General features: G+C 34.4%; 2 protein-coding genes across 2 annotated transcripts; one reads left to right on the plus strand and one right to left on the minus strand.

Moving 5' to 3' along the window:
* Positions 1-695: 695 nt before the first annotated feature.
* LOC117689975 (heat shock 70 kDa protein 12A) lies at positions 696-14986 on the plus strand. The gene is made up of 5 exons (XM_034472575.2): positions 696-1086; positions 4081-4387; positions 4836-5060; positions 5360-5489; positions 13256-14986. Exons 1-5 carry the CDS (start codon positions 1034-1036, stop codon positions 14314-14316), a joined length of 1776 nt encoding a protein of 591 aa, XP_034328466.2. The 5' UTR covers positions 696-1033; the 3' UTR covers positions 14317-14986.
* Positions 14987-15038: 52 nt separating this feature from the next.
* Positions 15039-26225, minus strand: LOC105319526 (uncharacterized). Its single transcript, XM_034472576.2, has 5 exons — positions 26095-26225; positions 25465-25605; positions 18115-18214; positions 17779-17909; positions 15039-15495 (listed from the first exon to the last, which is right to left on the minus strand). The coding sequence occupies exons 1-5, from the start codon at positions 26131-26133 to the stop codon at positions 15235-15237; spliced, it is 672 nt and encodes a 223-aa protein (XP_034328467.2). The 5' UTR covers positions 26134-26225; the 3' UTR covers positions 15039-15234.
* Positions 26226-26737: the final 512 nt, after the last annotated feature.

Below are 26737 nucleotides of genomic sequence, written 5' to 3' on the forward strand. Positions count from 1 at the left end.
CAAGTTTCATACCACAGGAAAATTTATGTGTGGGTTCAACCAGGAACGAGCGACGGAGGAGACTCGAAAAGGATATGTGAAGCAGTTTTAAAAATGTAGTTGTATTGAACTGTTGTGAGAGACGATATTACAAGATGCCGTCTTTTTCCTTACCTCTTTAAAATCCTTGGATACTAGTAATATGTTGAAATTATGTGAACGCAGACCATTCGAACACATAGCCATGGTAGGAAAATAGCTTTTATATTATATATTAAACATTAAATCTTACTGTTCAGTTCGGTACATTTTGTGGTCTATTATTCATGTACATAGCTTATGACGGTCACGGGGAATAACTCTTGCAACAGCTTACATTTTTTCTTAACTCTATGAGTGCATAAATCGTAATTGTTGTCATGAAATAGACGGAATGGCAGGCCCAATGAAAAAAAAAAAACAAAACTCGGTACAAATTTGAAAGGTTCTGATTCGTAGAATAAAATGATACTAAATGGTTAATGAATGTGCTCTGTAATTGATGTTTTATCAGTGAAAATTTAATCGATCATTGTCTTAATTAAGTTATTGCTATCCGATAAACATAATTACTTACTTAGTTTCTAGAACCTCGTGTGGGTCTAAATTTTGTACATAGAGATTAGATCTAAATAACCTGAGGAATAAGGAATCGTTCTTTGAATATTATGATGTGATCAAATACGGCCCAAAAAATACAATACAGCCCAAAGGGCTTCATGAAAGATTTGATTACGACCGACCGATTTGATCACCTCATAACATTCAACTAAAGATTCCTTATTACTTACATTTATATAATTTTCAGCAATAGTATGATTAAATACTAAAACTGTCATTAATAACATGTATTGAATTACACGTTACAAAATCGATTCGTAGTGTTATCACAGAGAGTCACTAGAAAATTTAAATATTGAAAGGCTAAACATACTCTTGATCTAGATTTGTATATCGCGCTTTATCTTTGTACAATAAGAAGATCTGACAACTAGATGCACTTTACCTGTGCAATATGGGGAACTTTACCTCCACTGAAAAAGCGGAGGGAAAAGAAGTCAATGCACAGTAAGTATCATAACACATGTACAATTCACTATTTCAGTTTTTATCAAATATGTATTAATAGATGGTATGTAGCAATTATAAAGAGATAGTATTAATTTTCACTTTATGATGCACTTTCACTTTGACCCCTTAAAAGTTACATGCACATGTATACTATAGTATGTAAAAGAGCAAGAGAGAAGAAAATATATGCGGCTTTAGAAACAAATACGTTGCATGTTTATCCCGATTTGATATACTTAAAAAAACCAAAAACAAAACAAAACCAAAAAGTTTTCAGAAGTTAAAATGCTATTAATTGAACCTTATTCTATTTATAAAAAGTCGATAAATCACCTTTAGATTTGTGTATGTAACGCAACGTCTTTAAATCGTGTAGCTTATCGATTTATAATGTCTCAAGAAAAGACGACAACACATTTCGTATTCCCCATTGAAGCTACTTGGTCAATTTTTGGGCTATTACAGATAACTCAAGTATTTTTTCTCCTAAATCATTTTATCCTATTGAGATATAAACCTTTACGGATACACACCCGCAGAGTTGGTGTTTTTACAAAGAAAGGAATAAAATAGAGTCTGACACAAAATTAAAATACACACAGATGAAACCCTGGGCAAGCGCGGGAATTAAAACTCCACAGATTAATATGATACAATGCTTAAAATATGTTGAACGGTATTTTTTTTTCATTTTTGTATATACTTTGTCCGATCATTTTTGCTTAATTGCTTGTTAACGTATTCTTTAAAATTAAAATAAGCAACCAATTGTGTGGCTGGATATTTATTGGAGCGGGCAGGGATAAAAAATATAAACTGAAATGGATAATATATACATGTACATGGTCTGTTGCAGTTGATTGACAAAATAATTTTTTTTTAATTTCATATCAAACTAGTGAGTGGGTATTTAGTGCATCACTCGCTCTAGGTACATTAGGTCTAATTTTAATATAACTTGTACAGTGTATTACTATCATTGTTTATAATGTCATTGACAAAAAAAGGTCTGTTTTGAAAAAAATACATCATTTATCACGTAGAACACAATCTGTTCATTGTTTACAAATTGATGTTCAAGGTGTACTACCAATCTGTCGTGATATAAAATTATATGGAATTAAATATCGCCAGCGTATGCATAATTTTTTTCAAAACAAGTTGTCAGATTCAAAGGTTTTTAAATAATTTCAGAATTATTACTTATCAAAAAAATAAAGTTAAAGCTTACGGACATACTAAAGACGAATAGGGCCACATAAGAAAATATTTTTATCTCGTAATTAAGAGAAAAAATCTCGTTATTACGAGATAATTATCTCGTTATTACGACAACGAGAAAAGATCTCGTTATTACGCGAAAAGATTTTGTTATTTCGAGAAAAGATCTCGTTATTACGAGAAAAGATCTAGTTATTACGACAAATGATCTCGTAATTACGAGTTAGTTATCTCGTTTTAACGAGAAAAGATCTCGTTATTACGAGAAAAGATCTCTATAAAATGGTGCGATTCTGAAAAGAATTCCAAGTCGACTGAATCACCCTTTCAGTCTATCTTTTTTATTCAGAAACGTTGATTCAATTTTGATTAATATTTAAAGAACAACGATCATTATTTATTAATTTCTACCTATCAAAATGATTGGATTTGATATGTTATCTTATATGAATAAAAGGAAAGAACTTCATGTAATTTTACTATTCAACTTATATATATTATAATCCCACTCCGAAGTAAATACCAGGTAGTTCTATAGTCGTAACAAGTGAAAAGCTGTCAATGTGACAGCAAACCGGATTTTCTTTTATGTGAACTGTATCCATAATCCATGTCAACCCGTATCCAGTGAAATAGAGTACCCTTTATGCAATATTTTGCCAAAAAATGGCTAAGTTCAAAAGCTGGTATTTTTTTCATAAATAATCAGAAATCAAAATTCTAGCAATATGCACACCTCTGATATATGTTCCATTAATCTGCAAAAGAACAACTTCCTATCTTGAGAACTGTAGGAGGAGTTATCCGTACAATTAGGGTACCATATTAACATTTTGGAGTCTGAAAACAAATTACACGTATCCTTCTTAATTATTAATAAATAGTTCAATGAATCTATTAATCAATCTGCTTTGCTACTTCTTCTGAAATTTCTTTAAAACTGCTTGGTCTGATTTTATATCAAATTATGTGGACTTTTAAACGATGATTATGCTAAGTATGTGTTTATTAAAAGACATTGCAGTAGTTCATACACTTTACATAAAAAGAATAGAATAATGAAACGCGCCATTTCGAATAGTAATAACGAGATAATTAACTCGTAATAACGAGATCTTTTCTCGTAATTACGAGAAAATTATCTCGTAATAGCGAGATAACTAACTCGTAATAACGAGATCTTTTCTCGTAAAAAAGAGATAATTAACTCGTAATAACGAGATAACTAACTCGTAATAACGAGATCCTTTCTCGTAATTACGAGATAAAAATATTTTTTTAAGTGGCCCTATTCGTCTTTCGTACGGACATCATCTCACACGCGTTGAAAAAGCAAAGGTGTAAGCAGTTACTCTGGTGCAGGCATTCTGAACTTTATTTGCATCAAGAGACCGTTTAGTTTCAATTAAGTCTGAAATTACAGATAAAAACTTACAACGATATGTAGAAAAATGAACTCATATGTTTATGTTAGATTTGCAAAAACGTATAAGAAATATAACTTACAATTCACGAGGAAATAAATGTTTAAAATGTAAAGAATCGATCGGTCCTCTGTTGTAGACAGATCGATTTCTGCAAACACTTATAAAACACATGTACTTTAGAATATAATCATGTATCTTTAGTTTAAACATATTTTATTCTATTAACACATCTTACTAGGATTCCACCCTAAAAAATGACTTTTCAATTGTCATAAAACATGGTATATAGAACAAGATCCGTAAGGAAAATAATAATCATAATTATACACATTTATCTTTAAAGACAAGAACTAGACGAGGATTATCTGTTTGTTGCCGCGATTGATTTGGGCACAACTTATTCTGGATATTCGTTTTCTTCGAGAGACGATCACAAATCAAACCCAAATAGTCACCATTTAAGACAATGGCGTGATCCGTCCAATAACCACGTTTCTAATAAAACGTCAACTTGTATCCTGTTTGACCCAAAAGGTGAATTTAACAGCTTTGGTTTTGAAGCAGAGAAAAAGTTCTACCACTTGGCTGAAGACAACAAACATGAAGATTGGTATTTTTTCAAAAGTTTCAAAATGCAACTTTATAAGAAGGTAATCATTTTAATTTCATTCTGTTAACATTATTACTTTACACAACATAAAGCTCTGCCAATCAGTTAACTGAATGTTAATTGATTGGTGATTGAATGATATAGCTTTGCTACTCACTCACCTTTCCAAACTTTTCAGTAAACATTCAGTTGACTGAACGACAGAGCTTCATCCTGTGTTAAATCTTATACTTACAAGAAAAGAAGACACGTTTTCTAGTACTTATGGAGACTGGGTTGTCAGCAAAATAACCATCAGACTTACCTTAAAATTTAAGGAATGATTTTTTAAGCCACACACTATTATTAGGAAAGATTAGATTTAATCTTTAAAATTTGAATCCCTCCTTTTATCTTTAAGTCGTTAATTGACTACGAACTTCCAGCCGCCATCTTAATGCAGCATACTCTTTTGGGCATCTGAATTTTTTTTTCCTCATGAATGTCAGAATTTAGATGACTTGAGAGATTTTCAACTAACAGCTCAGAATGGAAAGACAATGTATGGACTAAACGTGTTCTCCCAATCCATACGGTACCTTAAGGACGCATTTTTAAGGCATTTCGAAGAGGCTGGTTTTAAATGTGAAAAACAGGATATCAGATGGGTTCTAACCGTTCCAGCAATTTGGCCAGAGGAGGCAATATCATTCATGAGAAAAGCAGCTGAAAAGGTTTCGTTCTATATCATTAAATTAATGATCTACACAAATGTAACTTTAATCTCTTTAACCTAATAGATGTATGTAAAATACAATTGCATGCATGCAATAAATATTTCCACCAAAGCAAGTGCCTTAGCCAAAATACAACTTTTTACAAGAATATCATGTACCTCGTAAATATATAGCACCCATAAACCATAAAAATGATAATAAACAAAAACGAAGTATATATATATATATATATATATATATATATATATATATATATATATATATATATATATATATATATATATATATATATTCAGGCTGGTATAATCGAACAGCAAATGAAGATATGTTTAGAACCGGAGGCGGCAACTATATTCACGTACGAGTCCGAGTCCAAGAAACACCTTTTCCATCCCGGTCGCAAATTTATTGTCGTGGATGCTGGAGGTGAGAATAAATATAGAACCATCTATAAAAAAGTTAAAATTCAGAGAATCATGCATTAGCATCTTAGCATCCAATCCCGTCCTGTTTTTTACTTGAAATACATGAATGAATGCTTACAGGAGAGATTCTAGTATATTTTACAATTAGACAAGGATAAGGTACTTACCTGTAGGATAATTGGGATAATCCGAGTCCTTGTCGTACATTCAAAGCTAAATATGCAGTATCCAGCGCATGCACATATAATGACCACTAATTCATAGAAAAAAGAAAGTTTTTCCGCCACTACTCAACATCGAACTTTATGAAGTGTGTGCAAATGAGAAATGTGCCAATAAAAAACAGGGATGGGTAGGTAGGGGTTTAGCTCTGAATGTACGACAAGGACTCGGAGAATCCCAATTCTCCTTCAGGTAAGTACCTTACCCTTGTCTAATTGTAAATTCTTTCGTCCTCTTACGTTCATTTATAGCTAAATATCCAGACTTCATAGCATGTATATATACTATGCACTCAAAAGTTGAGTGCAACTCTTACCTAAGTAGAAGATTGTAAAATTGTCTGTCCAAAAGAAACGTTTGATGACCCAGTCACTTTTTTGTAGAATTTGTTGAAGGTTGAAGCATATGACCAGTCAGTCACATTCATGATATCTTTCACTGAAAGTCCCTCTTCTAAGGCTGCAGAAGTGGATGCGCTTCTTGTAGAATAGGCACCATATCCAATGATTCCGGACCTTATCATCACAGATTTAATCCATCTGGCAATAGCACATGAAGTAACTTGCTTATGAGGTTTAAAAAGTGAGATAAACAGCATCGAGTTGCTCTGTAATTCTTTAGTTCTATTAATGTAACACTGTAAAACTGACTTTACACATAATTTTGTACACTTTGTGTAAACTGGTAGAATTATTCTTTTGGCTGGCTTGCCTGGTCTGGAGGTTTTAGGCGGTTTGTTAATTACAAACATAGCCATTGTCGGAAATATCCTCACGTAATTAAGATCCAAAAGTGTAATGAATTGTCTCCTATCTGCAGACACTTAAGCTATTAAAATAGCTTATTTATGCGTTAAATCTTTAAACGATAAATCGTCATTACACGGTAATGAATTAAGAAATTTCAGAACTACTGAAACATCCCACAAACATGCATATTTTGGTACTACTGCAACAGTTGGGTGCTTTCCAATCGTAAAAACCATCAATCAGTGGAATAGTGGTAGATAAAGTTGAGCGATAGCTGTTAATTGCACTTTATGACTTATTTTTCTGAAATTCACAAGACACAAATTCCACAATATCAACTATAGATAGTTGAAATGGATCAACACTCCTGCTGCTACACTAGCCCAACCACAGTCTCCATGCAGATTGATATTGTTTATTAGTTTTGGTTCTCCATGCCGTACTAAGTATTTCCGCTGTTTTCTTTGAAAAGCCTCTTGTAATGAAACGTTTTAAGCACACTGTCCACGCGACTAGCTTGAGGGTCCTCTCCATCGGGTGCTTCTCTTCTAGGTCGTAAGGCAATGGCAGTAAATTGTTCACTGTTGGAAGGGGAATAGGGTTTTCGCAAGACGAACGAACTTGTGGATACCTGGTTGTGTTTTCCAAGGCGGAGTTATCAGTATTAGAAGAGGATCATCCCTTAATACTTTCTGAAACACTGCAGATATTAGGTTAAATGGAGGAAATGCAAAGAATTTTAGGTTCTGAATGAAATTGAGAAGGCATCTGTTTTCAATGCCATAGGATCTGGTTGCCATGGCACATAACGTGGAATCTGGAAATTTAGGTGACTTGCAAATAGGTCTACTTCTAGCTGGAAAAGTCGTTGAAATATCTTGCAAGTTATCTGTTGGTTTAACTGCCATTCCATCTGATCCATAAAATGTCGACTCAGAAAGTCAGCATTTGTATTCTCCACTCCTGGAATGTGAACCGCTGTCAAATGAATTTTAATCAATATTGCCTATTCCCATATTTCCTTTGCAAGAGTGTTCATTGATGTTGAATGAGTTCCTCTCATGTGATTCAGGAAAGTGACTGCTGTCTTGTTGTCTACTTGAATTTGTTTATTCTGGCCATAAACGTGATTGGCCAAAGGGTACCTTGGGTATTTTGAAAGCCATGGTCCTAGTCTTTATTAAACCTAGACATATTCTTATAAATCGAACTGACTTTGTTGGTGACTGTCGGCACCAACAAAAATGGAACATTACTTGGTCGATTACTGTAATCGAATTATATTTGGCGTGTACGATATTTGGTGGATAATAGTTTTTAAACAAGTTGGCATGGATTTGAATTAGCGTTTTCCTGAAAGTGACTATTCTTAAACATATGTGCATGGCATTTACCGCTGTGTTTGATTTAGCGGAAGCTGCATTCTGTCAAAAGCGTTAAATAGAATACAGTATATTTTTCTCAATGTATATATTTTTTTAACACTGGCATCGATTCCGAACGCGAAATGTTTTGATCGGGAATGGGCGCCGCCATGTTTGAATTTACCTCACTCGAACTTCCGGTAACATTCGAACCCGACTGTGTGGAGGAATCCGGAATGCTGCTCGGCCTAGTCGCTGTACTTGCTACTTTGCGCTTTTCTGCAACATGTGTGACTGGTGTTGCAAACAAAGGCTGCTTTGATGGCGCAGACTGGCGAACTTTGCGCCAAAGCAGAGCCACTATGAGCAGGCCGAGAGGAAAATCAAATTACTATCAGCGACTTCGAAGTCGAATTGTTTTCTGTCAGCATCAACGGTGACAGAGTCTGGCAATACCACAGAAATGGCGGGATCAGAACCACAAATGATTGGCATAGAAGCCTCTGTGGGCACGATAGTAAGCTGCTCTGAGGCAGCGTGCCCTCCACTGACCAATGGCGTCAGAGTGGTCAGCATCTGCGAAGACGATGTCGAATTTTTCGCCCAACGATTGCTAGGGGAGCCCGGGCGCTGCTTGATGATGATAAATTCCTATTTTTCTTCCAAATTAATCCAATAAAACGCGAATTAAATGAAAAGTTCTCACAAAAAATTAATTAGAAGGAAATAAATTTAATAAACTACACGGGCAGTCTTCTCTGAGCGAGCATTGAATTAACTATGAGTGGTAGTGGCAGGAAAACTTTTATTGTTTTCTATGAATTAGTGGTCATTATCTGCGCATGCTCTGGATACTGCATATTTAGTTATGAATGTACGGAAGAGGACGAAGAATACATTTCTCCTCCATTTCTCTAAAAAACCGATTTTGATTCATAATTCTATAGAAATTGAAAGCACTGAAATCTTCTCTACACAGATAATCGAAACTTTCGACAATCTAAGAGAAACACAGAATGCACAAAATATTCATGATGATGTCAGACTCAAATTCCCATACAAGTCGACTTGGCTATATCCTCATCTTACAAAGGCTACTGATGTTAAGCAATGATTTTGTTACTTTTATTTAATCTTCACGATCAATTTACTAATCGGATAAAAGAAAGATGTAAATATAAACAATAAGATGCTTTTTATAGCAGGTAGCGATATTTTTTCTGCAATGTCGCCATCTTCATATCCTACATGGATTATCATAAAAGCATTTTATCTTTAAATAAATGAATTCATACTCTGCCTGACCAATTCGTTTGTTGGTATGCTTTGTGTTATTTTGCTACAGAATTAGATAAAAGTGGATTTCTTGATTTTTAAACAGATAAAATATCTCAGTAAAATCGGTTTCTTGTTTCAAAATGAAGATTTACAAACTGTTATACTCTCTTAAAGGGGCATGGTCACGATTTTGGTCAAAAATTATTTTCCGATTTTAATGTATACAATGCTTCAGTAAGGCATTTTTAATAGGTAAGCAAAATTTTAGTGTGATTGGTTGAGTTGAATAGAATTATATAAGCGAGTTACAAAGCTTACATTTTTTAGCTCACCTGAGCTGAAAGCTCAAGTGAGCTATTCTGATCGCATTTTGTCTGTCGTCTGTCTGTCCGTCTGTCCGTCCGTCCGTAAACTTTTCACATTTTCAACATCTTCTCAAGAACTACTAAGCCAATTTCAACCAAACTTGGCACAAATCATCATCTTAGGCAAAGGGGATTCAAAGTTGTGAAAATTAAGGATCACACCCGTTTTCAAGGGGAGATAATTAGAAATTAATGAAAAATTTCGAGAAATTTTCAAAAATCTTCTTCTCAAGAACCAGAAAGCCAGGAAAGCTGAAACTACCCCCGGGGGTAGGGTGGGCCACAATGGGGGGGTCGAAGTTTTACATAGGAATATATAGGGTAAATCTTTAAAAAAGTTCTTCTCAGAAACTAAACAGCCAGGAAAGCTGAAACTTGTGTGGAAGCATCCTCAGGTAGTGTAGATTCAAAGTTGTGAAAATCATGATCGATGGGGGTAAGGTGGGGCCACAATGGGGAGTCGAAGTTTTACATAGGAATATATAGAGTAAATCTTTAAAAATCTTCTTCTCAGGAACTAAACAGTCAGGAAAGCTGAAACTTGTGTGGAAGCATCCTCAGGTAGTGTAGATTCAAAGTTAAGAAAATCATGACCCCTGGGGGTAGGGTGGGGCCACAATTGGGGGTCGAAGTTTTACATTGGAATATATAGAGTAAATCTTTAAAAATCTTCTTCTCAGAAACTAATCAGCCAGGAAAGCTGAAACTTGTGTGGAAGCATCCTCAGGTAGTGTAGATTCAAAGTGATGAAAATCATGACCCCCGGGGGTAGGGTGGGGCCACAATGGGGGGGGGGGGTCGAAATTTTACATTGGAATATATAGAGTAAATCTTTAAAAATCTTCTTCTCAGGAACTAAACAGTCAGGAAAGCTGAAACTTGTGTGGAAGCATCCTCCGGTAGTGTAGATTCAAAGTTATGAAAATCATGACCCCTGGGGGTAGGGTGGGGCCACAATGGGGGGTCGAAGTTTTACATAGGAATATATAGAGTAAATCTTTAAAAATCTTCTTCTCAGAAACTAATCAGCCAGGAAAGCTGAAACTTGTGTGGAAGCATCCTCAAGTAGTGTAGATTCAACGTTGTGAAAATCATGACCCCCGTGGGTAGAGTGGGGCCACAATGGGGGGTCGAAATTTTACATAGGAATATATAGAGTAAATCTTTAAAAATCTTCTTCTCAGAAACTAATCAGCCAGGAAAGCTGACACTTGTGTGGAAGCATCCTCAGGCAGTGTTGATTAAAAGTTGTGAAAATCATGATCCCTGGGGGTAGGGTGAGGCCACATTGGGGGGGGGGTTTACATAGGAAAATATAGAGTAAATCTTTAAAAATCTTCTTCTCAGAAACTAATCAGCCAGGAAAGCTGAAACTTGTGTGGAAGCATCCTCAGGCAGTGTAGATTAAAAGTTGTAAAAATCATGATCCCTGGGGGTAAGGTGGGGCACAATGGAGGGTCGAAGTTTTACATAGGAATATATAGAGTAAATCTTTAAAAATCTTCTTCTCAGAAACTAATCAGCCAGGAAAGCTGAAACTTGTGTGGAAGCATCCTCAGGTAGTGTAGATTCAAAGTTGTGAAAATCATGATCGATGGGGGTAGGGTGGGGCCACAATGGGGAGTCGAAATTTTACATTGGAATATATAGAGTAAATCTTTAAAAATCTTCTTCTCAGGAACTAAACAGTCAGGAAAGCTGAAACTTGTGTGGAAGCATCCTCAGGTAGTGTAGATTCAAAGTTGTGAAAATAATGACCCCCGGGGGTAGGGTGGGGTCGAAATTTTACATAGGAATATATAGAGTAAATCTTTAAAAATCTTTTTCTCAGGAACTAAACAGTCAGGAAAGCTGAAACTTGTGTGGAAGCATCCTCAGGTAGTGTAGATTCAACGTTATGAAAATCATGACCCCCGGGGGTAGGGTGGGGCCACAATGGGGGGTCGAAATTTTACATAGGAATATATAGAGTAAATCTTTAAAAATCTTCTTCTCAGAAACTAATCAGCCAGGAAAGCTGAAACATGTGTGGAAGCATCCTCAGGAAGTGTAGATTAAAAGTTGTGAAAATCATGATCCCTGGGGGTAGAGTGAGGCCACATTGGGGGGGGGGGGGGTTTTACATAGGAATATATAGAGTAAATCTTTAAAAATCTTCTTCTCAGAAATTGATCAGCAGGAAAGCTGAAACTTGTGTGGAAACATCCTCAGGTAGTGTAGATTCAAAGTTGTGAAAATCATGACCCCCGGGGGTAGGGTGGGGCCACATGGGGGGGGGGTTGTTAAAGTTTTACATAGGAAAATATAGAGTAAATCTTTAAAAATCTTCTTCTCAGAAACTAATCAGCAAGATGATTCTTTATAATTGTTAAGACTTTGGCTCCAGGACAATTCTTCGGCCTCACAAGAAGGTTCAGAGTTTGATGTAGCTAAATATCCCATATATAAACAATTGTAAAGGATCTTTTTGAGAACTGCAATACTCAACATGTGATATGACTATAAAATTGAAGCAGGCAGCTATTTTTTCATTAGAATCTTTTTGTATTACTGTATTGAGTTATTGCCCTTGATTTATTGATTCTTGATTATTTTAATTAATGCATCCACTGTTAACCAATTATTGTGATGATTATTTTTATACAATAATAAAAATTCAATGTATATAAGTTGCTCTGCATAAGACGTTTTGGGTTAGGCCGGATAAGTTTGTTTATTTTTGATTTCCAATTTTTAGATACTATGAATTATTTTAGGCCGGCACATATATAGAGACAGTGTCTATAGCATTGCGATGAGAGACTGTTTGGTGGTGGTTGTGGCGGTGGTGCTTTGTAATCCTTGCTGGTGTTCAGGCCTTTCTAGCACAAGTGTGCGGCACTCCCTGCTTGCGTTAGGTTGAGCTGTTGGCGCAAGTGTGCGGTCATCCCTGCTTGTGTTAACGTTGGTACCTGTTGAGTTGCGTAGGTGTGCGGTCATCCCTCCCTGCGTAACGTTTAGTCCCTATATATGTGCAGGAGCGGTGATTAAAGTAAATATTGGCAGCAATCTGGGCTATCCGAGTTCTAAGGGGGGAAAAATGGATTTTATCTATACAGGATCTACATGTATTATTGTACATTGTCCAGATTGTTTGTATTATGACTCCATTAAGCTGACTATCATACCTATTGTTCCTCAGGTGAGCGATGTGGCCCATGGGCCTCTTGTTTCTATGTGAACAAAGCATTTCTTTATATTTCGAATGTTGAAGGAAAAATTCCAGTTTTAGACGTAAAATGAATGTTAAACGTTAGGAACTGTTTATATATGCTTAAAGATAGATGAATCGGCTTGAAAAATGTTTAACTCGTATATTTAATCTATGTAGAAAAAACCCCAGGGCAAGAGCCTTGTTTACTTGACAAAGAATTCTGAGTCTTGTATTTTGCTTATTACTGTATGACTGACTTTCAAATTTCATTTGATCATTAGAAATACATTCCTAAAGCATTGAAAACAATTAAAACAGAAAATGGAATTTGTCGAAAATCCTGACCATGTCCCTTTAATTTTACAGGCAAAGTCATATGCTTGAAATTTAAAAAAGACAGCAGCAAATGAAAATTCCAAATTTAAATGCATATCTTAGACCTCATTTTTTGTCAATCACATTCAACTGCACAGTTTTGTTCAACTTTTTTTATCTTTAATATAAGAGTAAATCTCTCTCTCTCTCTCTCTCTCTCTCTCTCTCTCTCTCTCTCTCTCTCTCTCTCTCTCTCTGAAAGCGATATTTTCTCCTCACAGGTGGCACTGTGGATGTGACCAGTTACGAAGTATTGAAGGGGAAAGGCCTAAAGGAACTCTTTCCTCCGTCGGGCGGGGACTGGGGAGGAAACAGAGTCAATGAAGAATTCTTGTCACTTTTGGGTGATCTTTTTGGAACGGATGCTTTAAAAGAATTTAGACAGAGCAATTCAAGTGAATATCATGAACTCGAAAAGTCAATTGAGATCTCAAAAGGAATGCTCAAAGATGATGATGATGACACCGACTTCACTTTGAAAATTCCAGGTGCATTGTGGAATATGGATCGACATCGCTCTAAAAACAATAATAAAAGTAACGAAATTACTAGAGAGGGAGAAACCTATAGAATTGAACAGAGAACGGACAAAATTCGTTTTTCTACAAAGCTGGCAAAAGCATGTTTTAAACAACCCATATATTGTATTTTGCAACATCTGAGAAGCCTTTTGAATTGTTCCACTGGGAAGGGCATTGAACTGATCATTATGGCGGGTGGATTCTCAAATTCAATGATTCTTCTTGATGCAGTTAAAAAGGCGTTTCCAGACGTCCAGGTAGTCACACCGCACTTCCAAGAGGGGGAAGCTGCATGGTCCGTATTGAGAGGAGCTGTTTATTTCGGCCATGGGTCCAATCTAATAGAATACAGACGGTGCAAGAAGACCTATGGGTTTGAGGTCACTCTTCCTTATGACGTAAAGAAACACGGTGAACGACAACCAGTCAAAGTAAATGGAGAGAACCGGTGTTATAAAGTTTTTAAAAAGATCATAGAAAAAAATGAGCCGTTAAAAGAGAATGAAACACGAACAGAAACGGTTGGAATTGAACCAGATTGGGACGGAAATTTACAGTTCTATGCTTCAGACAAAAAGAATCCAGTTTTCACAGATGAAGAATCGTCTTGGATGTTCGGTAAAATTCACGTGGATAAACCATTTCCAAAGAAGTCTGGTCTAGAGATCAAAATTTTTTTCGGCATGAGTGAAATTGAATTTGAAGTAACAAATCCCGATAATGGTATAAAAGTTAAAAAACGTCTTCTGTTTGATATATGATATATAATTTAAAAAAATATTTTATCCAAACCTGGAAATTTGATCATACCAGAGAACAGCTGTGCAATTGCATATGCACAGGACTGCAGTTTATGCCTTAGAGATGACTCATGTGATGACCACGGTATCACAATTAGTAAATGAATTCGTTTGCTGATAATTTTATGTTAACCTCAGTGAGTTCTAAACCTTTAAATGACTCCAATAATTTTTGTTTCTACATTGTATGTAATTACAAAGCAAACTAAGTTGTCTTTTTATGTACTTCATAGACCTGACAAATTATACATTTTTAAGCGTGATCAAACTACTTGTATTCTATATCATAACTACACATTTACTGTTGCAAACGTGTTTTTGGACTCTCTACTTCACTGAAAATTACCTGTGCATCACGGTTATATAGAAAGATAAACTCATTAAGTTGCAAATAAGACCTTAATTTTTATTATAATTGTTTTAAGGCATTTATAAGCTTCTTTTCCAATATACCATACCAGATAAATATTGTCCATTAGAAATATGATTTGGTTTATGGAATTTCACAGGACTCATGTTTACAGTTACCAGTGAAGATAAACTTTGCTTTAAAGAAGTACAGTTGAAGAAATCGTATCAAAATAATAACGTTATTGTAATAAAACTTACATAATTTTCAACTTACCTATTAAGTGGCAATATTATTTCATTTTATGGTAAAATTTCTTTTTAGAATCTGTGTCTTATAAAACACATCATTATATAAAGATATACATGTTCCATCGTGTACTTTACTAAGTTCTCATAACATACAATTTTCATTTGAACATTCGAATTTTTAAAATTTTAATGCAAATAAAGATAAATCTAATTATCAATTATACCATATAACAATCACATAGTGACTTATGCATGTCAATTTCAGTCAATTTCTTTGAATCACTTTTGTTTGGGAATTCTTCCCATCAAATAGAACTCTTGATTCGGTTTCAAGTTCATTAAAAATGCCATGCGATTAGACAATGCAAATAAAGCTGTGACTGCTCCAATATCCCATAAATCGTCTTTATCAAGACCATTCTTTGTAAGGTTTTCTATCTTATCCTCTGTGAGAAGCTGACAGCGGCACAAATCCATGGCAACATCCAAAATGGCGCGTTGTCGATCGTCGAGATCAGCTGTTTTCCAGTTTGCAGCAATCTGTATTTATTTAGATACAATGTAAGTATTATGTACTCATTTCGACACATTTTAGCAAGTTTCACCAACTGACAAATCAGAAAATATTGGTGATTTTATTTTGAAATTTTTTATCGAAATGAAAAAACTTAATTTAACTAGGTATTTGGGGGCATGTACAGCTCTTTTAATTTTAAAATAAAAATCTTGAGCCCATACAATTTCTGCTATTGATGCATTTCTGATATCAATAGTGTGAAATACTATGGTATTGTTTCCATTTATTAGGATCTTTTAAAAATAGGATTTTCTTAAAGACACGAATTACAACTCTCCATTCTTTTCTACATTACCCCACTGAAGTTATACACAAATCGATGCTGTAAGACAACGTTCCTTTCTTTAAATTGTTTTTAATTACTTTCTAATTACTAAACTTGTGATTATTCTGATTAAATCACATATATTTTGGGTTAAATATCCTCCATGTGTTACGACTGATCCGGAAAATGAAAAATTTTGGTTGAACGACATTAAAAGTACATTACTTGCAGTTGTTTAAGACTTTTTGACGATTAAGTACGCACTATAAATATGCGGTTAATAAAATAACAGAATTAACCGTTCCAAATGATATTACACACAGTACCACATTTGGTTTGTAAACCCAAAACAAATTCCCAGAAAAATAGGAAAATACATGATAATCATTTGAAACTGATATCTTATTAAGCCAACACATGTTCTACCATAGTTAGAATTTACATACGTGTACAATAGCAGTGCCATATTGTAAAGTTTGAGTTTACCGGATGCCAGTAAATACAAAATTTACAACATGTTGTAAATTTTGCATTTACTGCCATCTGGTAAACTCAAACTTTACAACATGACAACATAGGACAGTATATTAAAATGAGTTACCGTTCTTATACCTAGGCAAACTAATTCACAAGAACAGAATTACCCTTACTAAGAGGTTCGTTTGAAAAATTGATAAATCGGCGAGACTACATAATGTAATAAATATAAAATGGATAATCGGCAGAAAAGCAATATCATTAAAATTTTACACTGAGAACTGTGCACCAATAATAATAAAGATTTTTATACCTCATGTTAAGGCATGCCAAACCAACACTTTTTCTACCACTATAACATTTTACCATCTTATATTTTAATGTTTCAGTGTAATTTGTGTTTTCTAAGCAATTCATTTATCATAAGGGCATTTTATAGCAAAAACGTTCTTTTTTTTTTTTACTAATGGGCAGTACTAATTTACTTAATGCATATTTTTAATGTTATCATACGTAAATTTGGATATTATTGGGGATCCTATTGAAAATAAGCTTCCATGTTTTTATGGGTTATCCTGGTATCATAGCACAGTTTATATAGCACTATTTTTGTAATGCATTTATAATGTCCCTCAAATACTACATCTTTTAAATTGCCATTAACAGTGTATATATGATGACAAAATACCAAGTAAGTATAATACATGTGTCTTGCAAATGCATCAACGACGTTTGTTCATTTTATGTTTTGCTATGGTTTCAATGAAGTTCAACGGGATGAAACAGACAATGAGAAAAGAGGTACATGTATATGACTTTTTCGTTTGTTGCGATGTCTAAAAAGCATTGTTTGAAAAATTTTCAGGCACAAACAAGTTACACTCTCCTTAAAATAAAAAGAATACATGTAATTATTACAAAATATTATTTGAAAAACAAGGGTGAAACTATGTTTCAGATTTATTTTAATGAAAAGAAGGAGTGTCCATGCCCCAAGTCCATGTGGTTTGAATAAAAGTTGTTCAGCAAAAACCTTTGACATATAGTGTATACATGTACATATTTACTGGCTATGAGAACGATAGTAAGTTTATTGTCCCCCGAGACAGTAACTATTTAACGAGGCGAAGTCGAAGGAAATAATTGCTGTCGAGGGGGACAATAAACTTGATTCCGTCCGAATAGCCATTAATAGGTATTTTATTACACCGAAGAAACTTTGAATTGTCGGCGATGCAGATTTTGTTGGTGAGAAACAAATAAGAGTTATCGGACTTTGAATTTAGCGTAGCGACTCAGAATCGAAAGCTTCGATGACTACTGGGTATTCACCATGGGCAGATAGCATGGAAGTTATTTCACGGTTAGATAAAATAGCATGTTTATTCGTATAATTTTACATAGAAAATATTCGCAGAGGTTTAATAAAAATACTATTTTCTAAAGAACTGCGCTGCTCTTGAAGGAGTATATTTTCATTCGACATATTAATAATTTGGCTTACCTGGTCAGCAAGAAGAGGCTGTTTAGAATAGATTCGATGTAGGGCTCCGTGAGCCACAATACAGTAGAGGCAATGATTTTCTGCTGATGTAGCTAATACAATCATTTCCTTATCCGCCTTCGTCAAGTTCCCTGTCAGTGTCACCATTAATTAATATATTTAATGTAAAATGTATGATAATCTGACTTTACTCTCACACTAAAAAAAAAGAATTATTCAGAATTGTTGGAATGACAGCAAGAAATGCAACAAAATATATCCGATGTATGAAATATTTTTAACATAATATACATTTAATTACGTTATGATGAAATGGAGAAATACTGTTAACAGTACCTTTGTTCACCCCCATTACAACATCATAATACTGCATAAAGGCTCGTAATTCGTCGGGTCGATATGACATAGCACGGAAAACATTGGGTGAAAATCCACTCTGGAAGATTAATAAAAAAAAAAAAAGAAAGAAAGGAAAATTGGTCAGTTATTCTTATTTGGAAAGTTACAAAAGGTTTAAAAGACTACCAAGAATGTAAACTTGGTTTTGTTTTTTTAAATAAGTATCAAAATTTTTAAAGGTTAAGATTTAAATTACTATAAAAATAACTTCTATTGAATATTTCCTCAATTAATTCTTTGAAAATAGGATTTTGTTAATATAGTCACTGCCATGTGACCGGTGTTGCGTAAGGTAAAAATAAAAAACGCAAAAAAAAACCCCTCTGAGATTGTAGCTTGTATCCTTCATATTTTATTGAAAACGACAATTACGATTGTTATACTTTCATGTTAAATACTGAAATCTGATTGGTTAAGACGCAGTTAATAATATTTTCTATTACCCTCAGCGTTAGCAACGCACTTAGCAACGGGTAACATAAAAAATGTTACATGCGCGAAAATTATGCGCGTACGGTTCGCTGTAGAATTCACGTTATTCCTATATAAAAGCAGTAAAATTTTCTTAAAAAATTAAGACATTCAGTATAACAAAATAAATAGTGCCTGTTTGGGAGGATAACAGTTGAAATTAACACCCCTCGAAAACCATTGTCAACCTCCGCTTCGCGTCGGTTGACAAGGGTTTTCTCGGGGTGTCAATTTCAACTGTTACCCTCCCAAACAGGCACTATTTATATAATACAGCTTTTCATCGTGGTTTTCTTCAAATCAAACCCGAAGCACCAAATTAAACTAAGCTATTATCATATAGCGTCATTAAAAGAATTATTTTCCAAAATCAGTGATCTGTAGGCTACTTCCATTTATTAGATCTTGATCTTACCTACATGTATCTATACTTATAAATTAAGGCATTTTGCAAATAAGCTACAAAATGCCTGCACCAGAGTACTTGCTTACACCTTTGTTATTTCAACACATGTGAGATGATGTCCGTAAGGTATAATTGAATTTTAACTGATGAGTTATTTTTGTGAAATTAATCAAAAACCTATTTTAATTTTCGAAAACAAGCCCGAAATAGCAAAAATGAAAAACGGGTTGACTAATTGACGTCATGGCGGAAAGTGTAGGGCGAGTTAACCATCGGCTTTGACCAGCTACATCTACTTTGAATCTGACAACTTTGATTGAAATATGCATGCAAATCAGAGGCGGATCCAGCAATTTTGAAAAGGGGGGGGGGGTTCCAATTGATGAAAATCAATATGTGCAAAATACATTATTTGTCAATAAACAAGGCCTTTTGAACGTTTTCCGTGCGTAAATTTAATAAACAATTATCTCTGACATCAATATCTATTTCACATCTATTTTAATATCAGAGTGCACTGCATTATTGAGCGTTTTGGTTTAGGAAAGGAAGATTTGCATAATTTCTAGCCATAAAAATAAACGAGTCTCCAGCAATGAGAACGTGCGTCTATGCTATGCTTAATAGAAAGAAACGCTAAGAAACCAAAAATAATTCAGACTTTTTACGTCAAGATATTATAAAAATGAATTTTTGGTAAAAAAAAAAAAATATATATATGTCTTTGATGTTTAAACTCTGAACTATTTAATATTTATTGATTTTGAGTTTTATCGATTGCCTTCTTAAATAAAGGTCTAAATGATAGGATATAACAAAAATGGGGATAGTTTATCTGCTGAATAGATGGAACATGTGTAATACAATTGTACAAGCAGTAGTCGTCCCACGGAACTTGATGTGACCTCTGTATAATGGATGCGCCACATCACCCGGTGTAATGAAGAATAATGACCCCCGTAGAATAATGACCGGGGGTCATTTTTCGACGTAGAATAATGACCCCACGGTCATTATTCTACGCAGAAAAATGACCCCCCGGTCATTATTCTACGTAGAAAAATGACCCCTTTGCCTGAAGAATAAGTGTCATTTTCATAAAAATAAGCACACTCCACATGAAGAAAAGTGACCCCTGTAGAATAATGACCCCCTTGTAGATTAAAGTTTTTTCTTATTTATTTTTTTTATTATTTGTGAAATAGTCTTTACACTATTGTAATTTTTACTGCTACAGTTTACAGAAAGCGACAGAAATTATAATTCATATTCAAATAAACTTAAAGTGAAAAAAGGGTATATCTTAGAAATAAAAATCCTTCCGTTATAACAAGACATTGATGTATTGCATCGGGGTATGGTTGTCATCTTAAAGGGGCATGGTCACGATTTGAGTCAACAATTATTTTTCCGATTTTAATGTTCACAATGCTTCAGTAAGGCATTTTCAATAGGCAACTAAAATGTAAGTGTCATTCGTTGAGTTATAAGCAAGTTACAGAGGTTGCAATTCTTTGCTATGTAAACGAAGCTTTTGTTTACATTTTGAATGTTGAAGTGAAAATTCCAATTTTAGACCTAATGAATGTGTTAAACGTAAGGAACTGTTTATTTATGCTTAATATGAATAAGAAGATAGACAAATCAGCTTGAAAAAGATTTTTTACTGGTATATTGAACCAATGTAAACAACGTCAGGGCACAAGCCTTGTTTACATGACAAAGAATAGTGAGCCCTGTATCTTGCTTATTACTTTACAACTGACCCTCAAATTCCATTTGATCAGTAGAAATGCTTTCCTTAAGCATTGTAAATAATGAAAACAGAAAAATAAAATTTGACCAAAATCGTGACCATGCCCCTTTTACAATTACATTTACATATATCGATAGGGCCACTTCGACCTTAGGGCGAAGATGCAAAGTTGCAAAGGCGATAGTGTGAAGGCGAAGGAGCAAAAGTGCGAAGATGCGACGACGAAGCGCGAAGATGTGATGCCTAAAGTGCGAAGGTGCGAAGGCGAAGGAGCGATACTAGCTACTATCGCTCCTTCCCAACTTCGCAGTTTGGCCTTCGCATCTTCGCACTTTCGCCTTCGCCTTTTTTGAATGCATTCAGCAAGTCTCGGTCGATTACATAGAATTTAATGCAGGCACCGTACTTGCCAAGGTATTCCGATTAATCCAGGCTATTATTGGTACGCATGCGCTAGGCCATTGCGCTTAATATGAATGTTTATAAATATTTTAATGTGTACATGTGACATATATGTTTACCAGTGCTGGCTATGCCTAATCATTATATAGTCCACATAAAATTCAATGTCCACCATAATGTGTACATATGCACTTCCAGACTCGTGTCACTTACCAGGTGTCTGTTTACCGTGGACCAAACACAGTAACATTCTAATTTCATTATGCGAAACTCCTTGCTCATGCATGGATCTAGAGGGGGAGAGCGGGTCCGTCCCCCCCCCCCCCCGGAAAATTTAATATTAATAATTTCACGCAGTAAAAGGGGAGAGGGGGTCCTGACCATATCCCCCTGGATAATTTAATTTTATTAATTTTATAGGAAAAGAAATTCCAAAATATGCCTGGGAACCCTTAAACGACAGAGAGCTCCGCAATTATAAAACATAGGTAATCACAGATTACAAGGCTCACCAAGACGAGGCATCACCTTTATGGGGCATCACCTTTAAAAGACCACATTTATCATATTATATGAAAACCATCCTTTATAATCTTGGATATTCATGGATTCTTCGCCTCGCGATCTTTGAGATTGATCAACCCAATATATTTCCGTAGTGAGTCAGTAACTAACCTAATAATTAATAATATTGTATAATATAGTATGATATTGTATAGAATGATACTGTATCATATTTAATAAATAATATGATATTGTAATATATGATACAATATAATTTGACACAACATTGTATCATATCAAATGATACAATATCATGGGAAAAAATAAAATATTATAAAATACAATTATATTGTACATATTGTATCATATGATACAATAATATATATGACAACGTCATACAATACAATTTCATGTGATATGATAACATATCATATAAACCAATATCATATTATACAACATCGTATGATACGATATTTTATAATATTACAATATCATATATACAATTTCATTTGATATAATTCTATATTACAGAAACCAATATCATATTATATAATACTGTATGATACAATATCATAGAATATACAATATTATATCATAGGATGCACTATTATATATTGCAATATCATATGTAATAGTATCATGTGATTAAATAATTAATTTATAATACAATATAATATAATACAATATTGTGTCATAATTTACAATATTATACATAACAATATTATGATACAATATCATATCATTAAATATAAGAAAGGATACAATATCATATCGTATCATATAACGTTTTACAATATAACATATGGTATTATATTGTCTCCTATTAAACAATAGTGTTTCATATCATACAATACTATATCATAGGAATCATGTTTTATCATTTAACAACAACCACATATATCTATCAAGCAGGCTTGAGTGAGGTAGGAGATTTCTTTAGCATCCTTGATAATGGAGATCAGGCTCTGCATCTGAAGCAACCTCTGCGTTTCATTTATAATATAGTTAAATCAACTGTGCAAGCTATCATCTATAAAACATGTGATCTGTTCTAAAACACTAAACCACATCAAGCATCATAAACCTATGGTTCAGATTCAGCATTCAAGCCTGTCAGGTGCATCAGTATCATAAGACGCACCATCCATGCAAATTTGGTGAAGTTAGGACCAGTAATAACTACGATATCATCATCAGAGGACACCAGCAATTAAAACCTTTACCTCAAGCATCCCCAACCTAAGACTCTGATTTAGCATCCACGCCTGTCAGGCGCATCTGTTTCATAAGACACACCATCCATTAAGGTTAGGTGAATTTAGCAAGTTTGGTAAAGATAGGACAAGTAATTGCTTAGATACAGGACCTGCAACAAAAACTTTAACCAGCTCCGGGCCCCGACGCCGGGGGTATAGCATTAGCTCCCCTTGACTTTGTCTCTGTGAGCTAAAAAGGGGAAAGCGCGAAAATTCGAAGGCGAGAGTGCGAAGTTGCAAAGGCGAAGAAGCGATAGTAGTATCACTTCTTCGCCTTCGCAACTTAGCACTTTCGTCTTCGCATCTTCGCGCTTCGCCGTCGAATCTTCTATATTCTTCATATTGTTCATGAATTATACTTGCATTGAGGATTTCCACTATTACTTTGGACACAATAAAGATCGTGTGATCAAAATCAAGGGGGATATTAACCCCTTACATGGGCCCTAACCTCTTATCGACGTTTTTAGAAACAATCTTTTCTTATTATAATCGATCAGTGTTTATTATCTATTAAGATTTACTATAGTCAGGTACTCTTCACACATTTGCTGCAAAAGAATAAAGTCTATTCATGATCACAAATACAACATTACAACAAATGTTTAGAATATTGATGTTCATGTATTACGTATAAGAAAACAAAACTAATACAAAATGATTTTTAAAAAAATCACTTTCCTCAAGAAATGTAAATAAGAAGTATTCATATTCCTACGTTACCTGCCCCCATAGTCTTTATCCATCAAGATATATACATGTATCATTCCAAGATTGACAATTCATTCACCAATGAATATTGCTTATATAATTACAACAATTATTCTTTCATGATTATTGTTCGTAAATTATCACACAATACCCTCATTGAGTATGAATCTTTCTTTATTTGCGTCATTTCCCGCCGTATGTCGACGAGAGAAGTGACGTAACTGTGTACTATCAATTTGTGGCAATGTAAGAGTGTTTTGTGTGTGCTTGCAACGGATATGAAAAACTATATACAGCGATTTATTTACGGGAAAACCTATTTCTTTTCATGTTTACGGGGGGGGGGGGGGTCATTTTTCTATGGGGGTCATTTTTCTTCATGTTCAACATGAAGAAAAATAACCCCTGGGTCTTTTTTCTTCAGAAAAATCCAATTATTCTTCAGCTAGGGGGGTCATTATTCTACGTTGAAAAATGACCCCCGGTCATTATTCTACGGGGGTCATTATTCTTCATTACACCGGCACTAGTACTGATGCGATCTTATTCAGGAAAGTTTTGAAAAGTTGTGCATTTTCATGATGGTTTATATATAAACCCCTTACACGATATTTTGTAGCATAATTTCCGATTCTTGGAAACAAATCAAAAAAGGGGCTTTCTTTTGTGTTTCATGTGGGTACGAGGTACGGTATAGCTAGCATTCCAGAAAAATAGCATAACTTGCATAAAATTAACTATAATTGATTTTTTAAAGAAATAGAGTAGACAATACATTGTAGATGTAATTATAAATCTGTGTTTTTAGTGACACTGCTTGGTTATTTTTTTTTTAATTTTCCACATGTTTACTCACAGATGTACCTTTTTCGAAAAAAAAAATCGTAAGGGTTTTTCATATGAAATACATGAACATGTAAATTACGGTGCGTTGTAAAAAATTCTTTAAATTAGCAATTTTAAAGGCATTTATTTGAAATAATTACAGTATTTATATTATAAATGGGGACAATTGCCTTTAAATAGGCATTACAAGTTTTCCAAAAAATTTATATGCTCCAGAGAAAGGGGGGGGGGGGGTTCCGACCCCCGGAACCCCCCCCCCCCCCCCCCCCCTCTGGATCCGCCAATGCAAATAGATAATAATGCATAACCTAGCGTGTTTTAATTCATTTTCATACCACGACAAATTGGTTGTACACCTTAAACATTAATAAACAGATACACTAAATACTTATTCACTGGTTTGAAATAAATACATGTAGAGAAAAAAGTTTTTTTCAAGTCAGCTGCAAGAAACTTTATTAAGGCCACGCACATGTACATGATTGTGTATATTATCCATTTCAGTCTATGGTTTAGATTTTTCATCCCTGCCCGCTCCTTTAAATATCCCACAATGCAGGGTTTTTTTTTCAATTTTAAAGGGTTAAGATAAAGAAAAATTTGGACAAAGTGTATACAAAAATGAAAAAATATGGTTCAACATATTAAGCATTATATGATAATAATGTGTAAAGTGTTAATTCCTGCGCTTGCGCGGGGTATCATCTAGTATTAATTACTCAGTTGTAAAGAAAAGTATGAGCAATGTCATGTTGTAAATTTTGAATTTACCGGGTGGCAGTAAATACAAAATTTACAACATGTCATGTTGTGAATTTTGTATTTACTGCCACCCGGTATATTCGAAATTTACAACACGCCAGCAATATCCATTCCCTGTCTTTATCAGAACTATCAATTATTAAATCATATATTAATAAGAATTAATACCAAACCTTCTCTTCTGTTGTTTCCATGGCAATTCTTACGTCATCTGGCAGACTTTTGACGTCCGGAACAGGAAACCGACTAAAGCTGTTCATCAAAATGGGTGACCAGTGTACATTTCGTGCAAAACTCCTCATCAACCCACCCACCTTGTGGTATCATTAAAAGAAATAAATAAATAATAAATAAATAAATAAATAAATAAATAAATAAATAAATAAATAAATAAATAAAATTCTAATATATCAAAACACCTTCCGATAAAAAAAAGAATGAATGACAAACACACACAACTATGGTCGCTATTGTTTTTGGGTGAAATAAAATGTTTGTATTTATAACACAAAGTGTTTTCCATATATTTTTCGTCCTATTTATTAAACAGACATTCATTTGGTGTCTACAAACACACCATTCAGTTTTTAAATATCAGAATCATAAATCCGTTAACCTGATAAGCTTCTTTTGTCAAATTAAAAATGAATGCCCCTGTGGTGTAACATTGTACAATACGTGTGTATGTAAACAAACAAACAGTCAAACGAAACGAAATGATCTGCCCTGAAGTCGCATAATTGTAATACAATATACTCCGATGTCTTACGTTAGAATATATAACATTCTTTTGTTTTACTTACCTGCCGAGGAATGCAAGTTCTTAAAACAGATATGAACATATTTGCAGTACTATGGAATACACTGTGTGCTTTCTGATTAGGGTCTCAAAACCACGTGACCTTAATTCATACTTTGTTTAAACAGTTAAATGCACAGGCACGTAGTATCAGGCGGGGGCCGGGGGGGGGGGGGGGGGGGATGCTACGTGCCTGTGCACTTTTTCTCGCAGTTACTAAGTTTTTAAAATTTACATATAAAAATTGAATTATCATGGAGTTGGCCCCCCACTTTTTTGGGAGGATGTGAAAAATTAATATGAAGATAAGGAAATTAGGATTGATATTGAAGTTATATACTACGCAAAATTTATACACATTGTAACAGTTTGAAAGTGACTTATACATGTAGGTCCGTTGGGCCAGACAGATGTATTGATGTTATATTTGTAAAATGAATTTTGTAATCATGCTATATACACATGTCACTATAATAAATTATTTACTTACTTACTTACTATATTCCTTTCTGTCCATGCGTAGGCTAGTGTGATTCAGAGATTCAACTGCGGCGCGAAGCGCTGAAGGGGTAGATACGGTATGGGATAGCCCCCTCCAATTTTGTAATGCACCCGCCGAAAAAAGTTGAAAATAAACGCGAAATCAC

This window comes from Magallana gigas, chromosome 8 (assembly GCF_963853765.1).
Source record: "Magallana gigas chromosome 8, xbMagGiga1.1, whole genome shotgun sequence".
In the NCBI taxonomy this organism is placed as follows: Eukaryota; Metazoa; Mollusca; class Bivalvia; order Ostreida; family Ostreidae; genus Magallana; species Magallana gigas.